The 21862-nt window shown below is 53.5% G+C and overlaps 7 protein-coding genes across 7 annotated transcripts; 3 read left to right on the top strand and 4 right to left on the bottom strand.

Annotated features, from left to right (window-relative positions):
- Positions 1-920: 920 nt before the first annotated feature.
- On the bottom strand, positions 921-2460 carry BDP55DRAFT_629127 (SH3 domain-containing protein; the record flags this gene model as incomplete). The annotated part of the gene is made up of 4 exons (XM_060571984.1): positions 921-984; positions 1040-2079; positions 2215-2318; positions 2424-2460. 4 exons carry the CDS (start codon positions 2458-2460, stop codon positions 921-923), a joined length of 1245 nt encoding a protein of 414 aa, XP_060432845.1.
- Positions 2461-4004: 1544 nt separating this feature from the next.
- Positions 4005-4557, top strand: BDP55DRAFT_725963 (uncharacterized protein; the record flags this gene model as incomplete). Its single annotated transcript, XM_060579071.1, has 2 exons — positions 4005-4139; positions 4399-4557. 2 exons carry the CDS (start codon positions 4005-4007, stop codon positions 4555-4557), a joined length of 294 nt encoding a protein of 97 aa, XP_060432844.1.
- Positions 4558-5167: 610 nt separating this feature from the next.
- BDP55DRAFT_546427 (uncharacterized protein) lies at positions 5168-6979 on the bottom strand (the record flags this gene model as incomplete). Its single annotated transcript, XM_060568654.1, has 2 exons — positions 5168-6792; positions 6859-6979. The coding sequence occupies 2 exons, from the start codon at positions 6977-6979 to the stop codon at positions 5168-5170; spliced, it is 1746 nt and encodes a 581-aa protein (XP_060432843.1).
- A 1784-nt stretch (positions 6980-8763) lies between these two features.
- Positions 8764-10747, top strand: BDP55DRAFT_430498 (phosphoglycerate dehydrogenase). Its single transcript, XM_060567520.1, has one exon. The coding sequence runs from the start codon at positions 8950-8952 to the stop codon at positions 10651-10653; it is 1704 nt and encodes a 567-aa protein (XP_060432842.1). The 5' UTR covers positions 8764-8949; the 3' UTR covers positions 10654-10747.
- Positions 10748-12259: 1512 nt separating this feature from the next.
- BDP55DRAFT_712884 (uncharacterized protein) lies at positions 12260-15190 on the top strand (the record flags this gene model as incomplete). Its single annotated transcript, XM_060578221.1, has 4 exons — positions 12260-12978; positions 13045-13271; positions 13325-13994; positions 14044-15190. Exons 1-4 carry the CDS (start codon positions 12731-12733, stop codon positions 15188-15190), a joined length of 2292 nt encoding a protein of 763 aa, XP_060432841.1. The 5' UTR covers positions 12260-12730.
- Positions 15191-15309: 119 nt separating this feature from the next.
- Positions 15310-17143, bottom strand: BDP55DRAFT_577247 (carboxy-cis,cis-muconate cyclase). Its single transcript, XM_060570790.1, has 3 exons — positions 16586-17143; positions 16361-16469; positions 15310-16251 (listed from the first exon to the last, which is right to left on the bottom strand). Exons 1-3 carry the CDS (start codon positions 16811-16813, stop codon positions 15413-15415), a joined length of 1176 nt encoding a protein of 391 aa, XP_060432840.1. The 5' UTR covers positions 16814-17143; the 3' UTR covers positions 15310-15412.
- A 509-nt stretch (positions 17144-17652) lies between these two features.
- BDP55DRAFT_654393 (uncharacterized protein) lies at positions 17653-21583 on the bottom strand. The gene is made up of 8 exons (XM_060574257.1): positions 20764-21583; positions 19420-20700; positions 18935-19361; positions 18603-18866; positions 18456-18536; positions 18360-18389; positions 18165-18287; positions 17653-18111 (listed from the first exon to the last, which is right to left on the bottom strand). Exons 1-8 carry the CDS (start codon positions 21552-21554, stop codon positions 17941-17943), a joined length of 3168 nt encoding a protein of 1055 aa, XP_060432839.1. The 5' UTR covers positions 21555-21583; the 3' UTR covers positions 17653-17940.
- Positions 21584-21862: the final 279 nt, after the last annotated feature.

The following is a 21862-nucleotide window of genomic DNA, read 5'->3' as shown; positions in this document are numbered from 1 at the left end:
GACCTTTAGTATCAGTGTTGGAGCAACCTGAACGCCTACTACCTAGGCTCAAGGAGCTGGAGCTTACGTCGCAAATTCCAAGTCAAAGTAGTTACTGTATGACTACTCTCAGAGTCTGAGTGGATGTTGATTACCTTACATTACCATCGAGTGTAGCTTTGTGAAGGAATGAAGTTGCTTTACCAGACACCTCCTGACTCAGCAAAAAGCCAGCTTCCCAAAAACAACGTTTCAACCCGCATCGACAAGCTTTCCCCAGATCGTCTCAAGGACCACTGAAACAAGTTGCCCCTGCTTCTTACCCGTCGGCAAGCGGCAAGCGTCGATCCTTCCTGACATCATGGCTCTGATACCCACCTGTTGACCTGTGTTGTTTTGATGTGTTTGGAACTGCCTCGGCTCATTCCACGACTACGTAACGGGGTAGGCTCCCCGGAATCGTACATCCAAAGCCGGTCCGGTCCGCATGTGGTCATTGCCATTGACCACGTCTGTGCCACCATCACTTTCATCATGCATGGATTTGTCACATCAGAGTATCTGTGCAAAGTGCATTTAGATTATGTCATAAGACGGATTTGTTCTTTTCGTTTTCCCAAAGCCAATGATGGACGTTTATGCTGTGAGACAATTCAACAAGAAGAAATATCTTCCCACGCCTCCTTGGATCCAAACGCCAGGACTTGTTAAAACGAGGTTTGGTCGTTATCATTAAAGACGTCGTTGGGAAAAACAGGATGGTAAAGGGCCATCCGGAGTATCATGAATAAGCAATAGGACCTTGTGGTGACGTCTGTTTCCCTCCACCATCCCCTTTGTATTTGCATCAGGTATGCAATCTGATTTCGGTCATGCTTCAAACTGCAAGTATTTGGGTATTCAAATTTGCACTGGGTTTGCGTTCAAGCCGTCGGATAAGCTTACTCACGCATCTTCACGTAGTTGCTGGGGAAGATGCCGTGTCTTGTTCCAATCATGCCAGTCCTGTTGTGAATGTCAGCTTTGAACCTGCAAGATGGAGAAAGACCCTTTCACGTACCACCAATCGGTCTCACTCTCAGTTTTCTTCAGTACCGTGATAACATCGCCCTTCTTGAATCCCAGGTCGCCGGGCTGGTCGGCATCAAATGTGAAGAGCGCAACGGCCTCGTTCTTCTTGAGCATGGCCGCCTTGCCATTGAAGTTCGGTTTCGGCGCAGCTGGTCTACCGGGAGGACCCGTCTTCTGGTCATTGAGGCCGAAGTTGGGCGATGGGTTGTCTCTGTAGACGTAGTCGTCGTTGCCTCTTGAGGCAAATGTGTTGGAACGCGAGACTCCTGTGTTGGAACGCGAAACTCCACCAAAACCACCTCCAGCAGGTCTGTCGTATACGTCGTCCTGCCATGTGCTGGATCTCTTGGGTCCACCAAACTCGCTGGCGCCACTATCTCCGCCACCGAAAACACTGCTGCGGTTGTTGTTTCCAAACTCTCGGCTGTTGTTGCCATTCCAATCGTCCTGGCCCTGGCCCTGGTCGTAAACGGGAACGTCGTTGTACATGGTATCGTTGGCCTGGCCGGTGCGACCGGCATTAAAGGCGCGGGAGTTGAGGATATTCATCAGGGGCGCGGCCTGGGGCGGGGAGCGGACGCTGCCGGTCAAGATCTGGGCAGCGGTGTAGCGGGTGCCGTAAAGCTTCTCGTTGGCGTCGCGGCGCTCGATGATAACGGAACCCTCCAGCGAAACACCGGCGAAGAGACCTTTGGTCTTGGAGTAGGAGAAAATACCGGCAACACTCTTCAGCGAAGCGGCACCCGCGGCCTCGGCGTTGCGGCCCACGGGACCAGCGGCGATTGAGACGTTTCCCCCGAGCGTAAGCGAACCAGCCTGCGCAAACGTCTTGACGGCGCTCGCATCGTTGAGAATGAAGACAAAGTCGGTCAACTCAAACCCAATCTGTCCACCAAATCCCGCACCTGCCGTACCGATGGCGCTTGGCGCACTCCATGATCCATCGGGAAGTCGGGAGACGACGAGACCGCTACCAAAGCGACCGGAACCGAGGAAACCGGCCTTGAGAACGGTGAGAATCGCGAGACCCTAAGTACACGCAATATCTGTTAGTATTGTCTCGGCTTGGGGGAGTGTTGTCGTGAGCGGTGGGAGGCCTCTAGACATTGAATGCGCCAAGGCAGGCGGGGGATGGCTGATCGCGGGGTGGGAAATATTGCTCACCTTCGCGTTGGCCAGAACGGAGGGAGGAATGATCTTGTCGGGACTGAAGGCTTGACGAGGGTCGATAAACGACGTCAGGATCTTGCCGCACTTTTTGCATTCCGCTGTTAGGGTCTGGTCAGCTCATCTGTTGCGACTGAACAGGATGACGGGGTGCGGCGCTGCAGCGGGATCACCGGCACCAGCCAGAAAAAATAAGGTGGACTTACACGCCATAGATGACGGGAGCGGGTTGTGGAGGCCCATGCTGACGGTGTATCGAGGGATCGAGAGAGAGGGAGTACGATTCAGTCGGAATTTGTTTCCTCGAGGATCGGCCGGGGAGGAGGAGAGGAGAAAAAAACGGTGTCGAGGATTGAGGTGAAGAGAGGGAAAGAAGAAAGAGAGACACGAAAAGGTGAAAGCGTGTGCCTGGGATTGCGATTAGGTAGGTCAGGTAGGTACGGATACGGTTTCTTGGGGATCCTTCGTCGCCCACGGTTCCCACAGCAGATGCGTGCACCCACACCTCCACGTAATTAACGATTTAGTGGGGTTGTGCCGCGATAGGTGAAGATGAGAGCCGCCGAGAGGCCTGCGCCTCTTCTTTCCCTCGTCGGTTGATATGTGCCGGGAGCTTTGCTGTGCTTTGCTTTTCTCCTGGTAGTGGTTTTCTTGGGCACGTCTTATTAATCTTATTACTCCCGTTGGGCTTGGCGGATGAAAATTGTGCCAGGAAGGAGGAGAAAGGGCATCAATTGTTTTTTCCTTGCTGCTTCTTGCTTCTTTTTTAAGCTTTCATGGCTTTTCAGCCGAACTCTCGTATCGGACGACGCAGGTTCATCAAACAAACGAAGCGCAGTAACTCGTCAACATCCACTCGAGCGCGTCATCTCAGCTGGCAGTACCGTAGCTTTCGAATCATTAACACTTTTCTCGAGAGCCAGGTGATGTGCCCCTTCATTATCTCCGGGCTGGGATGGCCGGAGCAAAAAATCCAAGAAACGGACCAAGGACCGGGGGGAGCTTGGTGTAAGCTGGGCTCTGGTGAGGCGCAACGGAGGCATGACCTGAACGGAGTGAGGTAATTCGCGGGGTACTTCTGTCTGTTCGGGTTCGGCGCCAGTGTGGCGCAGGCCACTGACGCGCAACCCCCACCGGCAAGGATGGCGTTCCGAGCAGCGCGGCCGCGAGCCCACACCAGTGGCCAAGTGGGCAGCAGCGACGCCTCGGCCGTGCAGTGACCACCTGCTGACAATGTCACTTTTATTTTTCTTTGGCAGGGAAAGCACTGGCCGGGACGGGACTGGGTTTGGACTGGCCCGCCCGGCTCCAGTTCCATCCGCGCTGCTCCAGCCTCGCCTTTGTGAGGAAAGACGCACCGGCCCCCCGAAACCTCCATCGTCATTCGGTTCGCCGCCAGAATCTGCCATTTTCGCAACTTCATCATCAAACCTCACGAACCACGAATTCCAACCCACAAACCACTGCGCACCACATCTGACGTTTATTCTACCCAAACGAAGCTGTCATTGCTCAGAAGATCCCCCATCATACCGAGGAGGAATAGTGCAGCGTTAGACCGTGGCATAGTCACTTCTCCGCGACTGCAATCACACACCATCTACAGAGACCGACGGTCTCGCGCGCGTTGCAACTCGACATAAGCCTCAGCGGCGGGAAACGGATTCAGGAAACAATCCGTACTTCCGCACCTAGGGATTTGCTTCGCCCCCACCGGTTCCCATCAAGTCCCATTGAAGAAAATTCATCACCCCTATTCCCCTTAAGAAGACAAAAATCTTGCGAAAATGTCAGAAGCCTACGAGCGCGAACGCCAAAACAACGCCCGTCTCGACGAGCTCTCGGCAAAGGTCTCCGCCCTCAGAGGTGTGACCGTCGACATTTACGACAATGCGCGCGCTCACGAAGTCATTGACAGCACAGTATGTTTCCTCGTTCTCTCTTTCGCATCACCCTCCTTCCCCGAAACCCCCTTTTTCGATATTCCGTTGGCAAAATCTCTTGGTATTAAATGATGAGGAACATTGGTCCGTGTTTCGGAGGCAGCCTCAAGACCTGCTATTTGACGACAGAACCAGCACTTTGTGCAACTCTGACCCCCTACCATTCTACCCATATTCTGTCTATCGAATCTCCAGGCTATTCTCAAGATGGTTCACTGACGATCATGGCCCCATCTAGTCCGAGACCTTCTCGTCTATGTCGACCCAGCTCAAGGGTTCCGCCGGCCGGTTAACCCGCATGGCTGCCTCTGGAAACAAGGTCGCCATTCTCAAGCTGTCAGGCATCATCATTGGCATCTTCATCGTCCTTTATTACATCGCCAAGCTGTTTCTTTAAGAACACGGAATGAGAAATGTTTACGTCCCACGACAAGCAGGCGGAGAACTCAATATGAAACGGAAGACCGGGGAGAATCGAAAACAAGAAGGGCAAAACACACCGGCCGCAAAAGGGAGAACTGAGTTTTTCTCGTATTTAAATAACGGAGTAAAGGGGGAGGTTCAACCCGACATCGGGCCTGGGCATCAAACACGAAGGGAAAACAAACCTTACGGGAGTATTCAGATATATGACGGGCGTGGATGTTCAAATACCCTGCGCATGGAATCGGAGTTTGGGGGGCAGCACGGCGGCGACTGACTGATTGTATCAACACTAGTAGCAAACTGAGCAAGGCGCGCGCACATTTGGTTTTACGTTTGGGGATTTTTGGGTTCCTTCTTTTGCTTCAAGGTTTCTGGTAAATTCTTCATCTATGACGCTTTTGCAATTGAATTACAGATGCCACGAGACTCATTCTCTTTCCCCTTGCCTCTGAGAATGTCGTCACGTTTTCATTGAGTGTCTATGTGCCAAACGTAAAAGATAGGTCCTGAGGTGGATTGCAAAACCTCGTTCTACCCCTTGGAACCTATGCCGCCTTTCATGTGCTCGCAATTTGCCGCATTTACTGCCAAACGTTGGAGAAAAGGTCCTCACTGCCGCCACCAATAGGCTTTGCTGAACCGGAGCCAGCGGCGGGCTCGGTGCTGCTCGTCCATCCACCAAACTCCTCATCCGCCGCAACCTTGGGCGCGGCGCTGAAGCCGCCAGACGCTCCGGGGACAATCGGTGTGTTGGCGAATGAAGTGGAAGACAGACCTCCAGAGGAGGAGCCCCACCCGCCAAAGTCGCCTCCGAGAGCCGGCTTGGGCGCTTCCGCGGCCTTGGGCGCAGCCGGTGCGGCGGCAGCCGTGGTCGTCTCGGGCGTGCTCCAGGCGTTGGAGCCCCAGACGTCGGATCCGGACCAGTTTCCTGAGCCGATTGTGCTGGTGGCGGCCGGGGTAGGAGCGGGAGACGGTGCCTTGGGTTGGGAGAGGTTGAATACGGAGCTGGATGCGGGAGCGGGAGAGGGTTTGATAGGGGCGGCGGCGGGTTGGGAGGGAGCAGACAGGTCGAACAGGTCGCCCATGGAAGACGTCGGCTGGGCGGGTTTAGGCTGGGCCGCGGCCGGTGCCGGGGAGCTGGACCAGCCAAATCCGCCGAAGCCGCTGTTGGACGGCTGCTTCTGGTGCGCAGCGGGGGCGGGTGCCGCCGCGGGCTTGGAGTCGAAGAAGCTTCCGCCGCTGAGACCCCCAAAGGCGCTTGATGATGAGGCAGGCGGTGGTGATCTCGTGCTGCTCACCGGGCTTGAGAGGCTCGCGAATGGGTCTGCTGCGGCTGGCTTGGGGCTGGTCGTGTTGTTGGAGAAGCTGAGACTACTGAAGGCATCGTTCATGCCGCCAAAGCCTTGCTGCCCGCCAAAGGATTGTTGCTGCTGGTGACCAAACGTGGGCGAGGGCATGCCGCCGAATGCGCCACCTTGGGCCTGGGGCGCTTGTTGCTGCTGCTGGGGTTGCGGTCGCGGGGCGGAGGCGTACAGGGACAGAATGGATTGCTTGAGGTCTGGTCTGGAGGGTCCTCCCATTCCACCGGTGTTGCTGGTGCTGGCGGGCCGAGGAGGAGCAGCGGGCTCGCCAAAGAAGTCCAAGCCCAAAAGAGAATCCTTGGTGCTCGTGGCCTTGGGAGGAGCGGGATCGGATTTCGGAGGTACCTTGCCGGGCTGCGGGCCGGCAGTGCTCGCTCTGGGGATGGGATCATCGCCGCCGATAAGATCGATTTCCGGCTGCGGGGCAGCGATGTTTCTGGGGGGCGCGGCGGACTTTCCGACTGAGCTCTTGCGGACCGATTCTCTGCGCTCGACATTCTGCTTCTCTTTGACCAGGCTCAATGGCACATCATCGTCACCGTCAACGTCGAGGCTGGCAGGGTCGGGAATGGGTCCGTCCATTGTCCATCTTTTGAGCTCGTACTTGGTGCGGATAAAGTTCTCAATCTTGGATTCCGAGGGGACGTGGCCTGGCGCCAGCTTGGCCTCCCAATATTTGTTCGCGCGCGCATTGCCCCAGCTGAGGATGCTTCGGAGTTGCTCATCGGTCCAGGAATCGAGATCGACAGACTTGACTCTGCTAATATGCGTACCCATACCACGGTGAATGCCTGAACACCGAATGCAGATAAAGACACCTAGGTTCCAGCTGGCCCATCGCGGATCTGTAAAAATGACACCGTCAGCGGGAGTCCCAAATTGAGCCAGAAATCAAACAGCCTCAGACTTACGTTTGTTCTTTTTGCAATCGGAGCATACTTTGTTGCACTCCAACTTCAAGAGGCTCTTGATGGTCTGCTGATTTTGGGCCGCTCTTTCGGCGGCGGGATTCGGCGGCGGTCTTCTAGACATGGTGGCCTTTGCTGTTTTGCGGGAGGTCGACGGCGGGAGGTGCTGGAGGGAAATTGAAGCGATGGTTCAACGGTCGGCTGTTATTTCGTTGTGGCGGAATGAGTAGTCGGGGAAAGGGGGGAGCAGCGCAAGATCGCAGAGGTGACAACCTAGACCTTGAATGTCGTGGGCCTGTGATTAATATTATGAATTGCCTACAGACTCCACGCGGCGCTGATACCGGCCAGGTAAGGGGCAACTGGGGGTCGAGACCGTAGAATTCGTCCCTGCCTAAGGCAGTGATGACGGCAGTGGAGGTGGGGTCCTCAGAGAGTGGTGACATGCTCTGGCAGGTGTATCCGGTCGTTTGGCAGGTGCCCACACATTACAAGTTGGATGCGTCTAAGTCATGTATTCTCGGTAGGGAAGTATTCATTCAATCCATCCTACATGGCCCCATTTCAGGCATTGTCTTTTTTCAGAAGACACCTATCCGATTTGCTTTAATAAGTGTTGTTCCAACTCGTTTCTAAATCTAGCCAATCTTACTATGTATATCTTTACTGTAGGACAAGATCTAGCTACCTGAGCAAGGTACGTTGCGAAATCTTGGCATACAGCATTCCTGCGCTATGTCCATGTAAGGAGAGTCTGGAAGAGAGAAGGCGATGCGTGGAAGAACTAGAAGATAAGATAAGAAATCTGGCATTAGAGTTGTGTTTTCACAGAGCGGGCAAGTCCTCGACGGCACTCGATAGGATATCACCTCGATGGTCTCTGGTATGCCAGAACCATGCAGGCCTTTGGATAAGCAGCCGAGGAGTTGCTGCTATCGCCGTCGAACATTAGTAGCTGCCTAAATGCAGAATGACGAAAAGTGCAATGGTGATGGTTGCTGAAGCCATCTGGCCATTGCTGGCCTACTTACTACATGGACACACACACTTTGTGTGGCCAAATGCTAAATCAGCACTTGGAATTTCAGCGTTGGAGAACCAACTATAGGCCACCTCACTCTAACGGAGGCCTTGCTCATTCTCTCTGCCACCTTACTCCTGGCATGCAAAATCTCGTGGCAGTTTCCGGTCAGTCTAACATGCGGTGAAAGCCTGTAGTGTTAGTATCTGCCTCTGACACCGGCATCAAAGTACGGCAGAACGAATAAAGATTTTGTCCAGACCATCCAGGTTTTCATGATTCTCTCACGAGAACACAATGGCCTCATCACCACCTTGATGGACCATCCAACGGCAAGGGCGCCAGCAGATCTCGTCTCGGACCTGCAACAGCACCCAAGATCGCCTCCCTGTGCCACGTCGTGTGGGTTGCAGTCCGCCTGGAAGCTCAGCGCTCCTCCAATCGAGGATACGTCGGCAGCGCTTGCCCCAAGCAGCATGGATGGCTGCAAACATGTCGCAGAGCGAAAAAGGCCGGATCATGTAAGCCGCCCAGTAAAGTTGCGGGGGCGGGACGCCGGTGCATTAGCTGAACGTGGGGGAGGTGAGGGGTCGCGCGTCCTTGATTTGAACTCGCACCTTAATCCGTCGCATCTTGAGGCCTCTCTAACACATCTTTTCTTCGTCATAGGTAGACCGTCTTTCGTGGCCGCGTCTGTTTGACCTGCGGCGTCACATCCCGCATCGGACGCCCAGCTTAGCACATGCCATTAGCTGAGCCAATGTGTCTTGCTGATGGAGGGGCGCGATATCGCTTTCCGTCTATCTCGGAGTGTCGTCCCTGGAGATCCGCCCCAAACGTGCAACCTTTCACCCGTCGTAGCAACTTCGACATCGGACGTAGCCAGCAATGCAATGCGGGGATACTTGGTTAGTATATAACCTTAGTCGGCTGCCGCGTCTGTCAACGTGTTTGTTGTGGTCAAAATCCCTCGCTCCGATCTCAGGCTTTCTGAAATAGTCGGCTGCTGCCCATTCTTCCCAACGATTTCGCGACCAATTGAACTATACTTTGCTCAAAGTTGTTCCTCTGCCATGGCTCCTTCTGCAATCGAAAAGATCACGTCGACTGTGTCCTCCTTTTCGTCTGACAGACTCCGGATCCTTGTCCCTGAGAAAGTGTCTTCAGATGGCCTTGCCCTACTGAAAGACAAATACGATGTCGACAACCGCGCCGGTTTATCTGCCGAGGATCTCATCGAAGCTATTCCCAACTACCACGCACTGATTGTACGATCCGAGACCAAAGTGAACGCGGATGTGCTTGCTGCAGGCAAAAAGCTCCGTGTCGTCGCACGAGCCGGCGTGGGTGTGGACAACATCGACGTTGACGCAGCAACTAACCAGGGTATCATTGTCGTCAATTCGCCTTCTGGCAACATTGTTGCTGCTGCTGAGCACACGATCGCCCTCCTCCTCGCCACGGCTCGCAATGTTGGCCGCGCAGATACCACAATGAAGGATGGAAAGTGGGAGAGAGGCAAGCTAGTTGGAGTCGAGGTCGGCAACAAGACCCTCGGCATCATCGGCCTCGGTAAGGTGGGAATGAAGGTTGCCCGAATGGCTATAGGCCTCGGAATGAAGGTAAAAGCAGTCGATCCATACGCAAGCGCAGAAATTGCTGGTCAGGCCAACGTCGAACTGGTATCTGACCTCAAGAGTCTGCTTCCGATTGTAGACTTCTTGACCATCCACACTCCGCTGATGGCGAGTACACTCGACTTGCTGAAAGAGGATGAATTCCAGCAGATGAAGAAAACTGCCAGGGTCCTCAATGTTGCGAGAGGCGGCGTGTATAACGAAGCAGCGCTACTTCGTGCCTTGGATGAGGGATGGATCGCCGGAGCTGGTCTCGACGTCTTCACGGCAGAGCCACCCATTGCTGAGTCAACAGCCTCCCAGCTGACTCGGCATCCCAAGGTGGTCGCCACCCCTCACTTGGGAGCATCTACAGTCGAGGCTCAGGAGAATGTGTCGATGGACGTCTGTACGCAGGTGGCCGAGATTCTCCGCGGTGGATTGCCAACAGCAGCTGTCAATGCACCATTGATCATGCCGGAGGAGTATCGCAAGTTGCAACCGTTTGTGCGTCTTATCGAAAAGATGGGTGGGCTATACACGCAGCACTTTGTTGGTAGTCGAGGCGGTATGATCGGTGGACGGAAGTTCGAACTCATCTATCAGGGCGACCTGGCAGGCATCTCAAACACACGACCGTTGTACGCTGCGCTCGTGAAGGGACTCGTCTCTTCCATCAGCGACTCGGGCGGACGAGATGTGAACATTGTGAATGCCAGTTTGACTGCCAAGGAGAAAGGCATCATTATCAGCGAGACACACAGCGGAGAGGTGAAGAACGCAGTATATGCTAGCTTGGTGACGCTACGATCACACGGCGCGGATGGCGAGCAGGTCATCGAGGGATATGTGTCGGGGCAGAGCATTTACATCTCCAAGCTGGACCGCTTCAGCGCCACTTTCCAGCCGCACGGAACGATGTTGGTGCTGCACAATTATGATGAGCCGGGCAAGATTGGTGGTGTCGGTATGGTTTTGGGCCAGCACGGGATCAACATTACCTTCATGCAGGTGGCCAGCTTGGACGGGGAGGAAAGGAAGGCGGAAGGAGGCAATGAAGCTTTGATGATACTGGGTGTCAGGGGGGAGATAAGCGGCAAAGTGGTGGATGATTTGCAGCGGGAGGAGGGTATCTTGAACGTGAGCTTGGTGCGTTTGTGAGAGAGAGGAGGTGATGTATTTCTCTGCAACGTATCTGTAGATGATGAATTGAAACCGAGTGGATTCCACTTCACGTGAGCCATTTGTTGTTAACACTGCGAGACGTGGGCAAGAGCGGAAGCTGGTCACTGGCCCCCACGAGTTCGTGGAGCTTGGCAACATTTGTGATCTTATTGGCGAGTGGCAGAGCTCAGTGGGAAGGTGGCATAAGGTAAATAACTGGGGACTCATTATTGCTATCGCAACACTAGTGGGCGGACATTTAGTGCCTAACGAGATCATTGACAACCTGGAATATTAAGGTTTGGCAATTCCATCACCAGAACTTCGGGAGCACGAGAGAGGCACGAGATCTCTTGCCGAATTCTCACATTGACAGATTGACAGCCGGATCTCTATGCTTTGTAGGAGTTCGGGTACCGGCACAGAAGAAGGACCGTTCGCTCGTGCTGCTGCAACTCTTGCGACAATCCACCTGCACATCTGAAGTGTTATGCAAGCCTCCCCGGCATCTGCACAAAATAAACTAATTACCACTGTGCAGCGTGCCACGGTAAGTGGCGTGGGGATTTTCTCGAAAGCGGGTCAATGTCACGTCAAAGTCTGTGAGAAAGCAACGAAGGCACGACCTTGCAAACTCGAACTTCCCAACCTTGAGGTCCTTATCTCGGCGCTAGCAATCCTGAGTGTACAGCTGGTCGAGCAGAAGGATTGACTGACGTGTTTCGAGGTTGAGCTTTGCCGGACCCTGACACGATACTGTTGATGGTGTTTCTCGAGCTGGTGCAAGACGGCATTTAGCAGCTTGCTTGTACTGCCAGACGGGAAAACCGAGGCGAGGTACTTGGTTCTGTGCTCTTAGTGGTTGGTGCCCAGACGCGAAGTAACCTCGATAGGAGGCAAGGAACAAGCTAGGAAACTAGCTCAATTGCACCGATCAGAGTTTTTGAACATGTGCGGGCAAATAAGGATAGGCCTGGATTATTTGGTCGACCCTGACTTTGAGCTTCGAGTGAAAGAAGCTTCGAGACGTCGAGTGGTGCTTCACTCTTGTCCATCAACGAACAGGTAGAGCATCAATTGCTTGCGAGACTTACAGAGGGACTGCCTCATCAAGACTTGCATAAATTTCCCCGGATTTTGCACAATCCCCGACATACCATATGGAATGACGAGACAAAAGTATCGCGGCAAAAAAAGGCAAAAGGCGGGGCGAGTGAGACGAGGTTGCGAGGGCAAATGCGCAACACAGACTTTTGCCCATTCCGAATAGCCGATTTCAAGGACCTCGAGAGAGGTACGTGCCGATGACAGCGTTGTCTCCTATGCAATACCTTGAGTCTACTTGAACAATTCGCATGCCAGTGCGGAGGTTCCTTGAGGTCTCTGCGGCAATGATGCATCATTCTCTCACTCTCAGTGCTCGCATTGTACCGACCCGCCCCCCGACCGTTGATGACGCCAAGCTTGTGCGCCACGGGAGCAAATGATTGGTTGGTCTAGGTAGCACACCAACGAGAAAGAAGCAAAGCTTCCGGCGACAGGTGCCCCTTGCCCCTCGGCCCTCTATAGGTAAGTACTTTGTGTACCTCGTCACCTCTCGGCACCTTCGTGTTTTCTCCGTCTCCATGAGCTCAGGTATTGATCACCGTGTGTTTTTCTCAATTATTATTATTTTTTGACTTTCTCAACTCTCGCCCCTACAAACTCCTATACTCTTCATAGCTCCATCAATCGTAGCCCTCACTCTTCGCACCTCGAACAAAGTGCTATCATAAGAGACCCATCTGCAAGGCACCGTCACTCGAACCATCGCTACCCACAGCAATATCCACTCGTCTTCCGATCTTGGCTCGTTTGGTGGAGCTCGCCCGCTCGCCTTGTGCACTTGCGTACGCACAGCAGCTGCAGGTAAACAGAGGTGGAGTGCAGCACCTTACCACCCTGACTCTGCCCCGTTTCTCGCCCGTCTCCCGCGTCCGCCGCATAAAATGTGCGCTTGACCTCGCTGCTTTCCCACCTACTACTCTACGACACTCTCACGACATCCGATTCCTCAATTGACGAGCCGAGTATTATGGCCACAAGGGGAGTCGTCCCAACACGACGGGGCAACAATGCCGGCGGCTTCGGCGTATTTCGCACCGCCATTCTTGGTCTTACCAAGGCTTTGACGCTGGGCGTTTCCTCTGTCGCCGCCGCGCCCATTCACGCGAGGGGCCATCACGATGAAGAGCCCGAAGCTGGCGATGCCTTCTGGCCACTCATGGGTGCCTCCATTGCACTTGTTTTGCTTGGAGGTGCCTTTGCAGGTCTTACCATCGCGTAAGTTCTTGTGTTACTCGCATCTTCTACCAACTTCTGTACGTGTTTGCTAACCTTGGCATTCAGCCTAATGGGACAGGACAGCATCTACCTCCAGGTTGTCGCCGGCGACCCCGACGAGCCGCAAGCCAAAAACGCTAAGCGTGTCTACGATCTTTTGAAGAAGGGCAAGCATTGGGTTTTGGTCACTTTACTTCTCTCCAACGTCATCGTCAACGAATCGCTACCTGTTGTCCTGGATCGCTGTCTCGGCGGCGGTGTTGAGGCAGTCGTTGGCAGTACTGTTCTTATTGGTACGTTGAAGCATACACGCAGCGATGGGCAGCCTTTACTAACGTGTTGGCAGTCATTTTTGGCGAAGTCGTACCTCAATCCGTCTGCGTTCGATACGGTCTCCAAATCGGTGGCTACATGTCCAAGCCTGTGCTTTTGCTCATGTGGCTTATGGCGCCCGTGGCTTGGCCCACTGCGAAGCTTCTCGACTGGGCTCTGGGCGAGGACCACGGCACCGTGTACAAGAAGAGTGGTCTCAAGACCTTGGTTACCCTGCACAAGTCCCTTGGCGAGGTTGGCGAACGCTTGAACCAGGACGAGGTCACCATCATCAGTGCTGTTTTGGACCTGAAGGACAAGCCTGTCGAGAATGTCATGACCCCAATGGACGACGTTTTCGTCATGGCCGAAGATACCGTTTTGGACGAGAAGACCATGGATCAGATCTTGTCAGAGGGTTACTCCCGTATTCCTATCCATGCCACCGGAAAGCCGACCGACTTCGTTGGAATGCTTCTTGTTAAGATTCTCATCACGTACGACCCTGAAGATTGTCTGCAGGTCAAGGATTTCCCATTGGCGACGCTTCCCGAGACCCGTCCTGAGACAAGCTGCTTGGACATTGTCAACTTCTTCCAGGAGGGCAAGTCGCATATGGTCCTGGTATCCGAGTATCCCGGTGCCGACTACGGCGCCATTGGTGTCGTCACCCTTGAGGATGTCATTGAGGAACTCATTGGAGAGTAAGTCAAGAAAGCATTTGCGTTCGAGAATTTGGCTAATCCTGACCAGGGAAATCATTGACGAATCTGACGTCTACATTGACGTCCACAAAGCTATTCGCCGCATGACGCCCGCCCCCAAGGCCCGAATTGCTAAGAAGACAGGCCAGCCGTCTCCTCGACCGATTCCCGAGAATGGTGATCTCATCGAGTTCGGAGATGAGCCGCAGCCTCCCTACGAACGCAACGGTTCCATCAGTGCGCTCAGCGATGCCCCGGAGAATCTGTCGAGCAGCGCGCCTAGAACGACATTCCTCATGAGGAGAAGCTCGGCCGGACCTGACGGGCGTATGACTTCGTCTGCTGTTCCTGTGAAAGCCACTTTCGACGAGGCTAAGCAACATCTCAAGCATCTTGGACCCTCCAATCGCGCGTCGAACCCCAAGAACACCAAGTCTACAACCGTCAAAATCAAGCCTGTTCAGACAGGAGTGCCCTTGTCGCTGGTTCATAGCCCATCCCCGAATCTCCGCCCCGCCTCTATTGCCGGAGACGTTAGTGAAGAGAGATTGGAGCACGATACGGACGAACATACCCCACTTATGCGCCCCAAGCTGACCGGCAAGGGTGGCGTGCATGCCATCCGTAAGAGCTATGGCGGAGCGGGTATGAGTGAGACTCAGGTTAGACTCTCGAGTGCCGCTCACGAACACGACAGTGAGGATACCAGAGGTCCTGATGGAGTGAACTTGCCCCCAACTGTCCCTGAGCACGGCAGCCCGAAGGCCACACGGAGTGCAAGCCCCGAAGCAGCCCGAACGGATTTGACCATTATCGTCTCCCCTGGTCGGGCAAGCAGCGCAACGAGCGTCACTGATATCATTGACGAAGGATCTGCCACCCCTAAACGCCGACCTCTTGTTCGAAGTGGTAGTATCAGCGAGAACGTAGTCGAGACTAGCAGTGGAGTGCGGAAGATTATCATCCAGGCCGCCAGCTCCGATTCTGATGAAGGCGGGTCTAGGGGATCCAAGGGTTCTTCCGGACACCGCTCGCGGGCTACTAGCCAGAGTAACAAGCAGTCTTCTAGCCACGATTCAGAAGGCGAGGATCACGAGAACGGCGATGGCGCGTCTAGCACGGCCCAGAGCACCAGTAACAGCCAAGCAGCAAGTAAGAAGAAGAACAGGAGGAAGAAGAGGAAAAACAAGTCGTAGATTGGGTGTCGTAAGATTATATAGGCGTGGTGCTGTCCCTGTATGATATCGCATTAGTAATCTGAGCGGTTGCGGCGCTCATTCACCGTTGCTCTTAAGTCAAATCTTTGAATCACTCCACCAACCCCTGGTACCATGATGAGTCGACATTTTGATTGTATTTTCTACGTCTGTTCATATTTATTCCTCCCATTTTCTTTGATAATTCCTCCATCTGTCACTTCAATCATACCAAATAGCATTCATGCCAAAGCCGGGCTCGGGGATACGCAACCGCGCAACACGGCCCAGGAACTCGTCCTGCCACCGGTAAATCTCGATCCAGCCCTCCTGGTCATCCGTGATGGCGATCCACTCGTCGCTCCAGTCGCAGGGGCTGACGGCGTTGCTGTGTCCTCCGCTCGTGGGCGTGGGGTTCAGGCAGATCTGCCTCTCAATGTGACCGCTATCGTCGAGCTTGAAGGCGGCGATGTAGCCCGTCACGTCGAAGCTGTTTGAGCGGGCCGTGGCGAAGAGGTATTTCCCGCTGTGGGTGAGTGTGCAGACGTCGGAGCGGTACATTTTGCTGTTGGCGCCGGGGATGCCTGGGGGGATGAGGGGGAAGGAGCGGTGGGTGTAGACGGGGAGTCGGGTGGCTGGGTCGACGACGTATTCGCAGAGGCGGTTGCCTGCTTCCATGAGGGCGTAGAGGTAGCGGCCCGTCGGGTGGATGGCGACCCAGCGGGGGTGGTCGCCTGGGTCCGGGGCGTCGACGGAGCCGACGAGCTCGAGTTCCGGGGAGTCGGGGGAGGTCTTCTTGTGGACCCATAGCTTGTTTGCGGTAAGGTCGGCGGAGTAGAGGTAGGTCTCTGTGGGGTCGAAGACCATGCCGTGGATGCCCGTGTTGGGGTCGTAGGGGTAGTTTTGGACGTTCGTCTCGAGGGCGCCGGAGGGGGAGACGGCGAAGATGTTGCCGTGGGAGGCGTGCTTGTAGAAGGGGTTGCAGTAGACTGCGTAAGGGGGTTTTTGGGCCGCGAGGAGGAAGATTGCGCGGGTGTTTGTTGTTGAGAGGGCGGCGTTGGCTGAGGAGGGATGGTGTTAGTTGAGGACGGTATTCACAGGACCGCGTAATCGCGATATGACACGGGAAACAGTGACATTGGCCTGCTTGCTCAAGGGGGAGGGACTCACGGTCGTGGGTCATGTCGTGGGAGGCCTCGTGGACGATCTCTGAGGGGCCCTTGATTGCGAAGCTTGCCCATTTCTTCATGGCGGCTCCGTAGAGGTTCTTCTTGTCATGCTGTGGTATGCGTATTATGTGTAAGCCAAAGATGAGATCGAATAACACGAAGAAAGTCCAGACTTAAAGCTCACCCGAACTCAAGTTGGTCTGAGGGTAGGCTGATTTGAACTTACGCTGAAGGTCATCCATGATATCGGCTGGTCCTCGGGGATCTCAGTGCGCTTTACGAGCTCGAGAGTGAGCTTCTCGTCGTCAAAGGCGACGGTGAAGATGGCGCCTGGCGGGGTCCAGGTCCCGATCATGAGGTGGTGGACAGGCATCTTTGCGGTAGTTGAGAAGAGCCTGGTAGGTGAGCTCTTGGCTTGGATAGTTGAGAGGAGCCGGGATGATCGCGAGAGCATGGACTAGAGAGGCGGAAGGAAGTCGAAGCCTTCACGAGGAAAGAAGTTTCGCGACGTTCGGAGAATTTAGGAGCGAGGAAATTATGGCGAGTCGGGTGAGTTCCGCCGAGGTTAAGAGGCAGCTCCAGGGATGTTGAGCTCCGATTGGCAAAAACGTCACGATGACTGGGCAAGGTAGGTACTCTTTACGAGAAAGACGAGGACGGGATCATGTGAAAGGGGGGGGAGGGTGTGGTAAAGATGGGAAGAAATCGAAGTGACGAAAGATTTAAGAAAAAGAGGCAGGCAACTTTGGTGTAGGTGCCTTACAGCTCCTGCCCCTCGTCTCCGAACCCCGGACAAGACGACGAGGGGCATGCTGCAGCAGCAACCGGTGCGTGGAGAGACGGGCCCGCTTTTTGACAGTTCGAGTGTGGGGTCGCCGCAATTTGGAGGGGCTGCTCGGGAGATGTGGCGGTAATTGGGCGGAAGGAGGGATTGTTCCCGGCAGAGTGTTCTTCCCCCGCCTTTGGGCAGTCAACTCCGGAGTTGTGATTTCACGGGACATCGAATGATAAGATAGCTTCATCTGCTGGTTTTCGTCTGAATCTCTGGGAACAAGTGGATTCGGGCGACTGTGTCCTCGTATGATTTGAATAGGGATCGTGGTGCTCAGTCGCAATGTCGTCAAGCAACGCGATAGGTTGATCGCGTGCCAAGAATTTTGGATGCTCCGTGCTCCGTGACGACTGCCGGGTCACGATGCCGGAATGTCGGGGAGAAGAGCGCATACTACGTAGCTGCCAGCCGGACACCGGCCGGGGGAACACACGAACCTCGGGGGCACCTTGGCAAGGGTCCGCGCGGCAAACGACAGCCAAAAGGGCGATTGGCCAATCAATTCGCCCGGAATACCCGAATGGAGGGGCCTTCCTGTGTTAATTTAGGTAAGCTCCCGGCTGTCATGTTAGTCAAGCTTCCGGGGCCCGCCAATCACTTCTTCATTGTCCTTGTACGTGAAATGTGTGATTTCCCACGACGGTCATTGCGTACAATACTCTGCGACTCTACTCCTCAGCCTTCTTGATGCCGATGAGAAGCTGCTCCTGCGGATTCATGTTTTGGACGCCACAGCTTGATGTGTATGATCAACGAACCAGGAGACCAGAATCCCTTCGAGACAAGATACTTCGAGCACTGATTTCCACGTCGGTTTCATCATCTTCGTCATGTTTATGTCGATTGATTCTTTCCACCGCGGATGTCACCCATTGCCTAGGCGAGATCCTCCTCGCCATCTTCTCCGTCCGTTCTTCTAGCTGCTCATCTTTCAATCTTTGTTCCGCTCAGACATACAATGGGGAAAACTCACGTTCGTCAGCTTGAAAATTAGCCACACCGTTGTCATCAATACGATGGTAACAGTGGCAAATGGAAGATAGATCCACCACGCAGGGTTTGATTCTAGTATATCAATGTTCATTCCAAAACAGGTCTACAAGCAGGCAATTCTCTCAGTCAAATGTCATTGAGGGGTGTGATATCGGGCGACTAGGTTGATACGTACCGCCACAAACGTGATGGGAAGGAATATGAACTGTCACGTTCTTAGCATATCCTGCTACTGAGATTATGAGGATTCACCTTGAGATTGTCAACTTACGGTAATCCAACTCAGGCGTTTCATACTTGCCGCCATAGAGACAGACCTCTGTGCTTCCCTAATTGACACGCGGTTGAACTCCTATTCTCTTGATGTCAGTACAGAATGAAACGCACCCTGACTGCTACAAAGATCATGGGAGCGCACCATTTGAAGAAGGTCTTGTGAAGTCTTGTCCAGCTGGTCAAGTTTGCTACTGACGTCGTTTGAAAGACTGTCGACTGCTCCCAGGAGCTCACCCAAGTTATAACTTCCCCCGTGACGATTTGAATACTCGCGAGCAAATCTACGAGCAACGGACACGGTGGTCTGTAGTCGCATCCGCTGGTCCACCCAGTTCTTTCCATCATGGAGTAGCCGATCCAGGAGTTCGGGGTCGCTGCCTCTAGCGATCAATATCTCGGACCTCCGCTTCAAGTTTCTAGTCAGTGACTCGTTCCGCGCTTGGCAGAAGGCGCAGTTGTGGTTTGGGTAGGTACCTTAGTATTGAGCCACACGATGTAGCTTTCACAGAGTTTCAACCACTCCCCTTTAATATGGGTAATGAAGTATTGGAAAAAGTCTTCGCCGTTTCTGGGAAGCCAGATATGTGGTAGTGTAGTGAGGTGACTCGTTGTCTGCCAGTACTGGCTATCATATTCGTTGCCGCAGAGTTTGACGTTCCAGGATATGAGATAGTTGTTCTCTGGCTTCATCTCGCATGTGCCTTCTCCATGATCGTCTGGGCATGGGTAAGGAGGAAGAGTGAGCTGAATGACAAAGTCCCAAGTCCACGCTTGGAGGAGATGGCCTAAACTTGGATCTGGTTGCAGTATGACAAGTTGAAAGTGCTTGGGTGGCTTTATGTCTTTGTATCTCAAGTCCAGCATTATGGCTTGCTGTTCATCTCGTGGAGAAAGCCGTTGTCTAGATCGCAACATGAATTTGGACATCCTTCGATCACTTCAAAGATTGAAACACTTACAAGATAGACCTCTCAGTTCCTGGCTCCTCTATGAACTGCCTGCCCCGTCTAAGGCCTCTCAAAAACACGCCTCGCTTCTCTTCTTGGCATAGCTGAAGGGGTTCGTCGCTCGACAAGCCCAATGACTTCCGCAACTTTCCCACGTTGACAGATCTGGTATCGGCGTGATTCGCCAAGAATACCATGAGCATTTCAGAGCTGTGTAAGTCTAGTGCTAGTTCTGGTGCTGTTAGGCCATTTATATCCTGTGCGTTCATGTCTGCACCTGCGGATATCAGAACATTGACTAGCTCGACGTCATTCAGAGAGACGGCGAGGTGCAAGGGTGTCTTCTTAAAGATGTCAGGGGCGTTCACATCACAGCCGGACTCCAACAGAGACTCGATCAGAGCAGTCTCCTTGGCCTGCACAAGGAGTCGTAATGTCAGCACATCACGATGGCTGAGCAGACGCATGACTGCCTTTTGGTGGTATTTGGCTGCCCACCATAATGGCGTGTGCCCAGAAGCATCTTTGCAGTATGCTGATTCCCCACCTTCCAACAAGAGAGATGCTGCATCTTGTAGTCCAAAATAAGCGGCCAAATGAAGTCCCGTCACATTACCATCGGCACCTCTGCCACGGAAAGTCGGCTCAGATCCATTTTCCATCATGATGGCCTGGCTCGATATTTCGACCCTCAATCCGTTTCTGAGGAATTTCATGACCTCTGCACTTGGCTCAGGGCATTTCTGTGCGTGGTGGCCCCAATTGCAAGCTGCGTATTTGAGAAAGGGACTTGTCCGGCACCTGTCTTGTAGTTCCTGGGTTGACTGGCAAGAGCCGTCATTGAAAATGATGTGCGATATCTGCGCTATGCATCGAGAGGTCAGTTTTTCATGGGCTCTGGGGAACCGTTCTCCATGGGCGATTAGGAAGTACTCTCGTACGGACTGGTGGAAAAACCGTACGATTTCAGTTTGCTTATCGTAGTGTATGATTCCGCCAAGATCTGATATGATAGTTTTGATCTCAGGCAACGTCTCCAGGTCCTCCAGTACGTCCGCGGCGAGAGCGTGCTGGAGCTCCCTAATAGTGAGAGGACGCACTGAGAAAGTGAGCCATTGTATCACCTCCCACGCAAAGCCGCTACCTGGACGTGACAGAACGCCACGCGTAAGGTCATCAAAAATCCGAGTCAGGCTTTTATCCAGTTCATTCATGGACTTGAAAAATCGTCTAAATTGCGCTTCAGTTCGTGTTTCTTGCAAGAATTTGATGATGTTGTCGGTAATGATCGGTCTACCACAAAGTCAGCAATTTCTCTCAAGTCACTAAATGATTGGAGTCCGGGCGTTTACTTACATCCCTCCAGAAGCGGCAATTATCTGGCTAGCCAAAGCAGTCTTGTCAGGAATAATAGTTTCAGGGATGTTCTGGAGACAATCGATAACGTAGGCCATGGTCTTTGTTGGGGACTCTACTAAAGTGGTGGTGATGTATGGTTGGAATGGCTCTAGACTTTCGACAACGGATCTTGATGTGGCGAAAATTTTGATCGTGAACTCTTTTCGAAGACCATAAATTCTAGCCAGAAGAATGCGTAGGCTTTCCCTCTCGAACTCATCCAGTCCGTCTAACACAAAATAGAACGGCCCGCGTTTGTGTGAAAATCCATGTCGCATAACTGCAGTTAGATCGTGGGTAACTTGGTCCAGTGTCCTAGCGGCTGATAACTCTTCGAACCGTATGACTTTGGATAAAATCGTTCCCCGACTGTTGTGTGCAGCTTCGAGGGCCAACTGATGAAGCAAAAGAGCGAGGAGATGCTCAACGCGCTTCAATTCTGCCCCACCACCCCAAAGTCCGAACAAAGATGCCACAGGATGGTTTTCTCTTGCAAGCTTATCGCAAAATACCGATGCTAAAATCGACTTTCCAGTGCCTGCTGCGGCAACGCAGAGGAGCAATTGGCTTTTCCTTTTTTGAAAGTCGCGATAATTCTGCGTTGTAAAAAAGTCGACACAGGTACCGGGGGCCCGACGGTTGAGGTGATTGAGCCGAATATTTAGCATTGCATCAATAGGGGGCAAGCTTCGCATGAATTCGGCCCAGGGGTCGCGAACCATCCTGTCAAAGTTTCTCAATGAGGACATTGTGGCAAGTGATCGTGGGGATGTAGGTGTCCAAGGGAGAAGGCAGAAATACAGTTCGTAGTGGACGGCTGGTCAAATATTTCAGCCGCTCCGCTGTGCCAAAACAGCCCTGTCTCTGCTGACCGGCGCCTGCATCACGCATGCAACTATTGCCGCTTGAAGACTGGGCTCCGTCAGCCTTGATTGGTCGAGATGGTACAAGAGCAGAATACCGTCACCACAATATACCACACTAAAGGAGAGGCATGGGTGAGTAGATTATCTATGAAACCCTCGAGGCTGGCATTATGAGCACTGAGTCTGAGCGT

This window comes from Colletotrichum godetiae (assembly GCF_030913485.1).
Source record: "Colletotrichum godetiae strain CBS 193.32 chromosome Unknown BDP55scaffold_9, whole genome shotgun sequence".
Classification (NCBI taxonomy): domain Eukaryota; kingdom Fungi; phylum Ascomycota; class Sordariomycetes; order Glomerellales; family Glomerellaceae; genus Colletotrichum; species Colletotrichum godetiae.
The sequence above is the reverse complement of the archived record's forward strand: the minus strand, read 5'-3'. Positions and strand labels throughout refer to the sequence as shown.

Bases quoted from the DNA above. Each gene is read 5' to 3' on its own strand.
- BDP55DRAFT_430498 (XM_060567520.1), top strand. From the start codon at position 8,950: ATGGCTCCTTCTGCAATCGAAAAGATCACGTCGACTGTGTCCTCCTTT.
- BDP55DRAFT_577247 (XM_060570790.1), bottom strand. From the start codon at position 16,813: ATGCTCTCGCGATCATCCCGGCTCCTCTCAACTATCCAAGCCAAGAGC. The intron at 16,470-16,585 runs GTAAGTTCAAAT...CGCATACCACAG, and splicing joins TATCATGGATGACCTTCAGC to CATGACAAGAAGAACCTCTA. The intron at 16,252-16,360 runs GTGAGTCCCTCC...ATCCCTCCTCAG, and splicing joins CCACGACATGACCCACGACC to CCAACGCCGCCCTCTCAACA.
- BDP55DRAFT_654393 (XM_060574257.1), bottom strand. From the start codon at position 21,554: ATGTCCTCATTGAGAAACTTTGACAGGATGGTTCGCGACCCCTGGGCC. The intron at 18,867-18,934 runs GTACCTACCCAA...AGAAACTTGAAG, and splicing joins TCGTGTGGCTCAATACTAAG to CGGAGGTCCGAGATATTGAT. The intron at 18,537-18,602 runs GTGCGCTCCCAT...TCAAGAGAATAG, and splicing joins CACAAGACCTTCTTCAAATG to GAGTTCAACCGCGTGTCAAT.